The sequence below is a fragment of the Aulostomus chinensis genome, chromosome 14 (assembly GCF_037954235.1).
Source record: "Aulostomus chinensis isolate RoL2024-O1b breed Wild chromosome 14, RoL_Achi_v1.0, whole genome shotgun sequence".
Taxonomy (NCBI): Eukaryota; Metazoa; Chordata; class Actinopteri; order Syngnathiformes; family Aulostomidae; genus Aulostomus; species Aulostomus chinensis.
In genome coordinates, this window is record NC_141333.1 from 16601719 (window position 1) to 16611739 (window position 10021).

The 10021-nt window shown below is 38.7% G+C and overlaps 1 protein-coding gene across 1 annotated transcript; it reads left to right on the top strand.

Moving 5' to 3' along the window:
• Positions 1 to 6148: 6148 nt before the first annotated feature.
• Positions 6149 to 8701, top strand: LOC147249951 (mast cell protease 1A). The gene is made up of 5 exons (XM_086224215.1): positions 6149 to 6237; positions 6381 to 6540; positions 7720 to 7852; positions 7940 to 8167; positions 8238 to 8701. Exons 1-5 carry the CDS (start codon positions 6180 to 6182, stop codon positions 8403 to 8405), a joined length of 747 nt encoding a protein of 248 aa, XP_086080341.1. The 5' UTR covers positions 6149 to 6179; the 3' UTR covers positions 8406 to 8701.
• Positions 8702 to 10021: the final 1320 nt, after the last annotated feature.

Genomic DNA, 10021 nt, shown 5'->3' on the forward strand with positions numbered 1-10021 from the left:
TCAGGAAGAGAAGCTGAACATTTGAGGCACCTTGTAGATGAAGGGAAAGCAGTGCAACACAAAAGAGCCATTTTTGAGCTCCGGGTGAAACCAAAACAACTCACAGTGTTACATCCTTTTCCAGTTAATGTGATGTTTTCATTATGCAATGTCTGTCAAAGTTAATTTGAAAAGGACATATTTGATTTTGAGTAAAAACAGTGAAAAACTTAACTTGGAAGACAAATGTTTTATTGAAATCACAGGTGCAGCCTAGAATGCTTTTCTCTCCTCTTACAGAATCTCTTCAGACTTCGACAGTCAGCTCCATCTATTTAAGCAGTATTGCTTCTCCAGCTGTGGAATAACAGCTTAAAAACTCAGAATGAAGGAATGAAATTGACCCGATGTGATATTACTTATTGAGTTAGTGTAGAAAATTATTGTGGTAAACATTTACATGCTTTATTTCATGTCTTCAATTCGTATTGGAATCTTAGAGATGTGATTCAGATGTGGGATGTGTAAATTACGCATCAGCATGTTAAATCTCTTCATCTTGAGGAGGGGATTTTTTTTTTTTCTGACTGATTAAATTACAAGCACCCGTGAACCTGCACGAGTTTTCTTGACAGCCTAGCAAGATATGACTTTCCTGTGATCAAAACCGTCAAGGATCCGGTTTACGAATTCTAAGAATGAATTTTACAGCTTCATGTTGGGAAACATTTGAACCCTGTTTGAAATTGTGTCTGTAGCAGCGAGTGTCAAAAATCAATTTGTCGACTTGAAAAGGTCTTTAGCAGTTTTGATTCATTTTGAGGAGTAGGTAAATTCACGGTTTTGCATCACCGCATATTGTCTTCTAGAGTTAATAACTAGAAAGATGATGGTGATGGTGATGATGATCCGGCAAAAGTAATAGACAGGGTGGCAGATAAGATGTGTAGACATTCTGTTTTAGACCGACAGACGACGCTCATAACTCACTACCTCAGGCTATGGTGCAACAACGAAACTGACATGAGAACAGGTTGTTGTTCTCACTGAGTATTCAGTAGTGTACGTGCGGAGCCCATTCTGTCAGGGAACTGTCCCGAGTTCTTCTGAAAGCAGTGTGACATGTTCCCATCTCAGAAGTTTAGCTGCCGTCTCGGTAGCCAGAATCACTGGGCTACGCCACACTCAGCGGTGCTGTGCAGTGACCTGGGAGGCCGCAGTGCGTGCTAACAGGAAGCAGAAGGGGTGGTGTGATCAACTTAAATGAATGAAATCATTTGAATGAACAGCACAGACATGAGTCAGCTCATCACCAAGACTCAAGAGCACATAAAGCTCCATTCACATGTGCGATTCCAGTTAGCTCGATCTGCCGTGACGGGTCAAGGAATGTCTGTGGGCTTTTATCGTTGTCATTGTTCTTTCTTCTTAATAAACATGTAATTTGCACTGTGATTGATGTCTTTTATGACTTTTATTACCGTTCCCACTTCCTTGTCGCTGTGTTCGATGGGTAAACCAGTTATTTTTTGCAGCCCCTCCGTCCCTATAAGAGTGATGGGTTAACATCATAGGCCCTGCTCTAGCAAGCAAATTCCTCCCTTCATCTCCTCCTGTAATTCCCATTACTACCCTGGACTCCAGAAGCTCACATCCTAAAAACGTGTTCACTCTTTTCCATCTCATCTGCCCCCACCTCCCCCCTTTTTTTCCCTCTTCCCCCCACTTCTTAAACACAGACTTCAATAATGCATCATCTAAAATTATTATGATAGCATATTTCAACTAAGGTATAAGATGGATACGCTTGAGACTAGACTGATGAAGTGGTATAATGGACATATCTGTGCTCTGTGGTCCATTAGCAGCATATTTTTAGGCCTGACTGTGCTGTGAAAAACAGGGATGCATGTTAAATCCAACAGCCGCCATTATTTTTCAGTGTTATAGCTCTTAATATCTTTTCAGTGCATAGACTCCTTCACGTTTTATTCCACAGTCAGCTGTTATTCCCAGCTAACATCCAAATTCTGTCTCTATTGCTCACTGGTGCCTTGAAAGTGTATTTTCCTTTATTTGTGCCAAGTCCAAAAAAAAAGAGGCCACAAGCTTTGAGCTGACATAATGAATTACACTTGATTTATGTCACAAATACATTTTTCTAATGATGAAATAATTGTAGTTTGCCTGCTTGCTTTAAAGAGGAAAAAAAAAAGATGAACTGAAAAATTCTCCAACTTTATGAAAAATACAGTCTACACGCTGATGTCATTTTCTCTTCATTTCTCCAGCAGCTCCAAGTGTGGCCTTTCACTTTCATTTTCACAAACATGCTCCTTTAAAGAAGTACTCTTCATTCGCCGTCTTATGATGTGATAACGTTTGAATTGTGAGAAAGCAGCGGCTTGGATGGGATAGAAAGAAGTAGGAGCTGAATGACGAGAAATCATACCAGGGTTGACAACTGTGGCCTGATTAATGCTCAAGTGTGCAGTCAGAATCCCCGTCTGACATTTCAGAGTTCAGAGAATAAAAAAAATCTTCACTGGAAATATGTGACAAAAACTCAGTCACTCTGTGCGTCATGATTGACTCATTTCATATGCTTACTAAATATTATGCTCAGTTACACGAATGTTATGATAAAATAGAATTTCAGTTTTGTCATACTCTGTCAGTGATAGGTGTCCACATCATGTATGTGGTTTGTAAATGGAGATGCCACAAAGACTTCCTTCTGTTTCTAAAATAAAAATGATATTGACGTGTGCCATGGGTCGTCTGTAGCAAAGGAGCAATAATTAGTCATGGGCAAAGCAATTCTTCTCCATATCCCCAATCACTACAATCGGTTCAGTTCAAAAAGATTCATTCAAAAGATTTTCAGAAGTTTTCATCCCTGAGAGTCAAACATGAACACTTTTTTTTTCTATTAAAAAAGGGGTCTTTAAGTTTAAACCACTGAGTATCAATGAGGGCTCCCGTTCACTGTACGCCCAGTGAACGAATCGCTTAACAAATCGCTGAACATGCATTTTCCAAGGTAAATAAAGTTCCTACCTTGCATGCATCACTCAGTCTCTTCAGCAGGCCGTCTCTACACTCATCTCCAGCCTAATACTTAAGTTTCGTGTTTACCTAGAAAGTCTGTTAAAACAAGGGGTGAACTGAAGTTTTTTTAAGAGTAATCTTGCTAATTTAACTTTGGGATACACTATCACAAAGAGTGATTCGGGTAGTTTATTCCACCAGGAACATTCATTCACAGCAGCCTCTGCATGCGTGCTGCCTTGCATGGCTCTCATCCTGAGAGAGCTCAACTCAAGAAAACAGAAATAAGCATAAACCGTTTCTTTTTGATGAAAGATTTAAAATAAACGGACTCGATATGCAATGGCTTCAACTGCTACCTTACCATGCATATCAATGTAAACAGTGCTATACTAATATGCTAACTCCAGATGATGAAGCTAAGTACCAAGATGCAATCCAGGATTTTATCATTTGTGCTGGAGGATCAATCAGCTTGTTTTGATGAGCTCCTGGATATCTCTCAAGATCATCAGTAAGGTGCTCGTAGACATGCCAGTTCATATAGGGCGAAATCATGGCTGCTCCACACAGCAGGCCCAGTGGATTTAACGTATTACCTGTTTTATTCTGAAATTATTTCCACTTGTGTTTTGGTCGATGTGCTTCCTGCCAACTACAATTTCCCTGCTGTTTGATAACCTGCTCTGCCCTGATGTATTCCACCTGTGTTTGATTACCCACCTACGTCTCGTTAGCTTCCTGTCCTTGTTTACACCTTCAACTCTGTAGTTTTAAGTATTCCTTGTGTTTTTCTAGTCTTTTGGTTTTGTTTATAGAGTTTTCCCTCCTGGTTTCTTCCTTTGTTATTTTCACCCACACTACCCAATATAATATAGATAATAATAAATAATATTATTATCCAATTTCAATCCTCTATATCATTCCCTGCCATCCTGATGTAATGTACACATTCGAGCATTGGAGAGAGAGAGAGATGGAATGATTCTGTAGATATTCAGTATTTCAGCCTGTACTGACTAAAGTCACGTGTGAGACACATTGCGTTCGCCAGTCAAGATGATGCCACTCTCTCAGGTACAGTCTCCAGCTGTGGCAGGACATAGAGGAACACAAAATATACACGCCGTGTGTCTTCCATCCTCATGGTAACTAATGTGATTTACTTTAGTCACAAATGAGAACAGGCCTCGGAGTGGCAGTGCAAGAGTTTTTGAGGGTGGTGCGTTGACTTCTTAGTCTTGATTACCCACACCTGTGGAGGCTTGCAAGTATCCATACTCCCTGCGGAGTATACAAAGAGTACACGTGTATCTCTGGACTCCTTTTGGTTAGGATATAAAATCAACACAAAAGACAACACTGCCTCCTTGTGAACAAAGTTTACTGCATGTTAAAAACACTTGGAAAACGACGATGATGTACACGTTTTACTCAGGGCAACTTTCCTTCGCTATCAATATTTTGATAAACATTGAATTTTAACCATCTAATGAGAAAAATAATACACTTTATATTTCTTACAAGACTGCCAGGCACCATAAGATCACTACGAAACAATGTCTATTTGTTTCACTGCTATAAACTTTGATTTTGACGAAAGTTAAAAAGCTTTCTGCTGCAAGGGATAATAGTTTGATCATGTACTTCCTCTTCCATGTCTCAGCGGGTAAAATCAATGTAATAAAACACATCCCCTCTTTTGCAATGTTTAATCCAGCCACAGCACGTTGCCTATTTTCCTGCAGGAATATCAAGAAAGCATCGTGGCTTACCTTTTTGTGGTTGTTTTCTGAAGATAGTTTCTCTTTCCACTGAAATGTAGAAAGAATGACATCAGGAGCTCCTGTTTCCTCTGTGAGAAAAGTTCTGAAAAACTATAAAATATAGCAGAGTAAAAGAATAACAAAATACAGTCACTAAAACAGCTGCAAAAGATTGTAAAACAAAACATTTTGAAGAACAAATACTGTGTCTTTGAGTTGCTGTAAAAATGAAAACACATCTGGGGAATCTACACCTATCATAATATGCCAACTTGTCAATATTCTGTGGAGGGTCACAAAGGTCAGCTGGGGCGGTCACATGATCCTACGCAACTGAGGATTCTATTTTAATTAAACCTGAACCTTACTGGTCATTTCACTATCATAAGTTCCTGATCAGGATAGAGGCCTAGAGTTATAAATCAGCTGCTTTTGGTCACAGTTGAGCTCATATTTCTGCTCCTTGAAGGGTAAAATTTTCCATTTTAAATTAAGACATTACTTCATGATGGAAAAAAAAAAAACCTGTATATTTTTGTCAGTGATAATATATAACAAATATGTTGCAACAAAAAGGTATGCATTGAGTTCTGGCCTCTGGAGGAGTTTAAAGTATCTGCACAGCTCTCACAGAGGAATAAGAAGACATTCAGCAATAATCTTGTCACATGTGAAGGAGACAGAATGAAAATAGTGGTGAGGCATGTGACTGAAAAGCAAACTTTTGTATCTCATGGGCTTTCTTGAGTTGCAGCAAAGAGTTTTTAGGAAAAAAAAAAAAGTTCTGCATGTTTATGATTTTATGCACCTTCATTATTTGGTTGATGTACCTGAACGATAGATAAATGCTTGCAGTAGATTATTGCACTCATGACAGTAGGATTATGCCAAGGTGCCACAAAAATAAACAAAGAAGCGTTTGTAGAAAACCAAAAAAACAAGTGTCTAAATCCATAGGAAGAGTTTAATGGATATCCAAGAGTGCAGAAACTTAGTTCTTCAACTGTAGCTGAATCAAATCTTTGTAAATTCAGTCGGTTTTAATGTGAGTCGGAAGAAATGGTCCATGATAGCAATCTATACTTCCTGTATGTTGCAAGATAAGGAAAAATGCAAGCATATTTCGAAGCAATTCAACCGAAAGAAACTAAAAAAAACCTCGCAAAAACCAAGAGGTTACTATTTACTACTCTGTGGTAGAAAAAAATCTAAATTACTCAATACAAAGAATGAGAAGCTTGTGCAGGCTCATGTGTTAGTATTAAAATGATGTTTCTTTTGGGGGCGTGGAGCCTCGAGTACAGCCAGCGTATAAAAGCGCTACCATATATCTCAGCATTTATACACTGGTGTTGCCAGTGATTGCGCCATTGAAACATCATCATGTATTTCCCCTGTACATTGGTCATAGTGATACTTGCACTGACTTTAAATGAACAAGGTAAGGTAGTTTTTAATGGCTTCGTATTCTATTTTAACACAAGGAAGCATTCATTATATCAGCTCTAAAAAACTCACTGCTATTGTTTTTTTTCCCCCTTTCAGTTAGCAATGATCTCTTTTGGGTTATATTCTTTTAAACAGTTTATTCAGGGAAAATACACGGAGGTCAAGAGTCTGCAAAACATAGCAGGCCCTACATGGTGCTTCTGGAGCTGAGGATTAGCAACGGTGATGTAAACCACTGCGGTGGCTTTCTTCTGAACGAGAGGTTTGTGATGACTGCAGCCCACTGCCAAGCCGAGTAAGCTCAACTCTTTGTATTTGTGCATAAGTGACGTGGAAGTGCAAGGAATTCAAAATTCTTATTTCAAAAACAAAAACGCCCTATTTTTGATCATCAAATCAACTCCAAAGGTGACCTGTATTGATATACAATATAATTATAATTTATATTCTCATTCTTTGTATTGAGTAATTTAGATTTTTTTCTACCACAGAGTAGTAAATAGTAATAGTATTATATATATATATATATATATATATATATATATATAATACTTAAAAAATTTACATTCTTATTTCATCATATATATATATATATATATATGATGAAATAAGAATGTAAATTTTTTTATTTCATTATAAATATTTATGATGATTTATTGTTATATGAATACAGTGCTGTGGTAGAGTATTGCATTCACTTGAGAGAAAAAAATCTGCTCTGTTTTTATCTGAAAATAAAATATATAAATCAGGTGTTAATGATGAAAATGGAGGGGTTAAATCTTTTTGAAAGAGAAATCATCTCAACAATTCTGAAACACAGGACTTTTTTTGTTCTTCTTCTGAATTAATGTGCAAACCAACTCTATTTTTCAGAATAAATGAGATTCCATCCATCCATCCATTTTCTATCTCATTCTGTTAAGGGTCACGGGGGTGGGGGTGGGGGGGCTGGAGCCTATCCCAGCAGCCTATGGGTTCACTCTTGATGGGTCGCCAGTCCATCACAGGACCAACACATAGAGACAGACAACCATTCACACTCACAGTCACACCTACGGTCAATTTAGAGTATCAATCAGCCTCGTCCCCTCTTGATGTCTTTGGACTGTGGGAAGAAGCTGGAGTACCAGAGAGAACCCACACAGGCACAGGGAGAACATGGAGACTCACACAGAAAGATCCTGTGCTGGAGCCGGGGCTGGAACCCTGAACCTTCTTGCTGTGAGGTGACAGTGCAGACCACTGCACCACCGCACCACCCATACTAAATGAGATTTTTTTTTTAAAGAAATGTCTGCTGTTTGTCTGAATGACAGACTTAATCATCTCATAAATTCAGAAAAAAACAGAGCAGATTTTTAATTTCTCTCAAGTAAATGCAATCCATACAATGCTCTGGTAAAAAAAAAAGCAAAACGATTTAAAACATTTCAAGGACATTGTTTTCCTTTATAATTCTTTGTAATTTCAGGAACTACACAGTCTTTCTAGGACTTCACAATGTCCTTCACAAAAAGAAAATAAGGAATATTTCTGTGGAACAGTCATTTCCGCATGAGTGCTACAATAGAACTGGACTCCAAAATGACATCATGTTACTTAAGGTAAAAGACAATACAACCAAACAAACAATAATAACTCTAAATACTAAAATACTCATTTTTTCAAACTATATCTTCCTGTTTTGCAAGTTGAGCTCCAATGTGAATTTCAGCAACAACGTGCAACCCGTCAATCTGGCGGCTGAAGGGGACATCTCTGCGCCGTTATCAACAGTCTGTACTGTCTGCGGTTGGGGCGAAACAGATACGAGCCCTTACTCTTTAACCCTCATGGAAGCCAATGTGGTTATAACTCTCAATCAGCATTGTGCTATGGAGAAATCCTACTGCTCGGTTGGAGGTACTGGCCCAGCGCAGGTAGGTGCATACCTGTAAGATAACACTGTCGATCAAACTCTGGTTCACTGTGTTCTGAATGTCCTTCCAGGGAGACTCTGGGGGTCCGTTGATCTGCAAAGATGGAAAAGTGTACGGGTTGGTTTCCGCCACCTATGAACCTTTCCCAGGAGGAGCAAAAATCCATCACTACACTAAGATCCCCTACTATAGAGGCTGGATTGATTCAATCATCAATCAGCATCAAAAGCTCTTATAGTACATGGGATTTTTGAATGGCCAAATCAAAACATTTGAAATTAAAAAAAACTTTATTTCATGTTTATGTACCACTTCAGTTGCTATGAAACCAAAGTCTGGATCTGCTTGCAGTATGCAAATTTAATCAAACTTGGCCTTGCAAGCTTAAATACTTATTAGCACACCATATGAGCAATAATTCACCAGTAAAATTGATGTTAAGCGGATATGAAATTGTATGCATTAAATATGCTCACTGCTGCTTTGCAATTCCCCTTTAAGATTTAAAAAAAATAAATAAACCGTTGCTTTATGACACCCCAGCACGCTTCTGTTTCATTTAAAAACTCCTCAAGGACTTGGGACCGTTTTTACGAGTAAATAACAAGATTTCTCTAATACAGATCGATGGACAGGATGATTTCAATACTGTAGATGCATGCAAAATACCGAATGGCACGCATGATACCGAGGTCTTTTCAGAATACATGCACTGACCAAAAAGCAAGGACTGAATGAAGCTGGATTTCTTTCAGGCATGAGTGTTCTCTGTGCTTGTGAAGACTGCTAATCTATCAAGATCTAACAAGAGCGGTTGTCACAGAGGGAGAAAGATTTCTACAGTTGGAAGCCAGTCAGCAGGCCCTCACAACCACTCAAGTTTTGACCGTGCATGGAGAAGTTGTCAGTGTTACTCCAGTCAGTCGCTCTCAGGCACCTACATGATGTCATCTGCTGCTGTACAGCTGAAGTGCACATCTAATATTTGGTAAGATCATATCATTAAATAGGCTTTTTGGTTCCACAGTATTTGGTTAAATAAGCCTTTAGCACCACCGTTAGGCATTATGGGGAACTGCACCGGGACGTTTGAGTGTCACATGTACATTGATCAGCCAAAACATTAAAACCACTGACAAGCAGGCTTCCTATTGAGTAGAAGAGAAACACCCTGTCTCAGGATTAGATTATACACTTTTTACCTTATTCTTTTTGAGGAAGGATTTAATTACTTTGACTGTCATTTTTGAGGATGCTGTTTGTGGTCCCGTCGAACTGTACTGGTTTATACTGGTCTATACTGGGATCTGTCCCTAATAATATGCCACATTAACTCATGTGAATGGAACGGACAAAATTTTAGATACAATTATAATGGCTTTGAACGGCAGTTTAACAAAACCACAAGCAACAGGGGCCTTCAACATGACAAATAAATCAAGCCCCCTATCCCTCAGATTCAGGGATAGAGGAAGTCTAATCTCCCACTAACAGATTGTAATTCTTTTTTTAATTTATCACTCAGCAAAAGCCAGGTAGTCTAAAACCTAAACAAATGTTTTTAACCTGTTGTTACAAGCACATTAAATGCATCGGCGGCACGACTCTCAAGGGGGTATCGTTCTCACACGAGTTCTGAACACACGAGAACACAACAATTCTATCTGCTAATTTATATTCACAGAAACAACTGAAGAGGAATTGAGTGGGAAAAGTCACAAAATCAATTTCTCAGGACCACAGAACGCAAAAGAGCTGGCCGTGTATATTTAGACCAACCTAGTGTCACCGCCAACAGCAAACAGACAAGAAGTTCTTGAAATGTCCGCGTTCAAGCTCTGAAAGTCTCTAAAA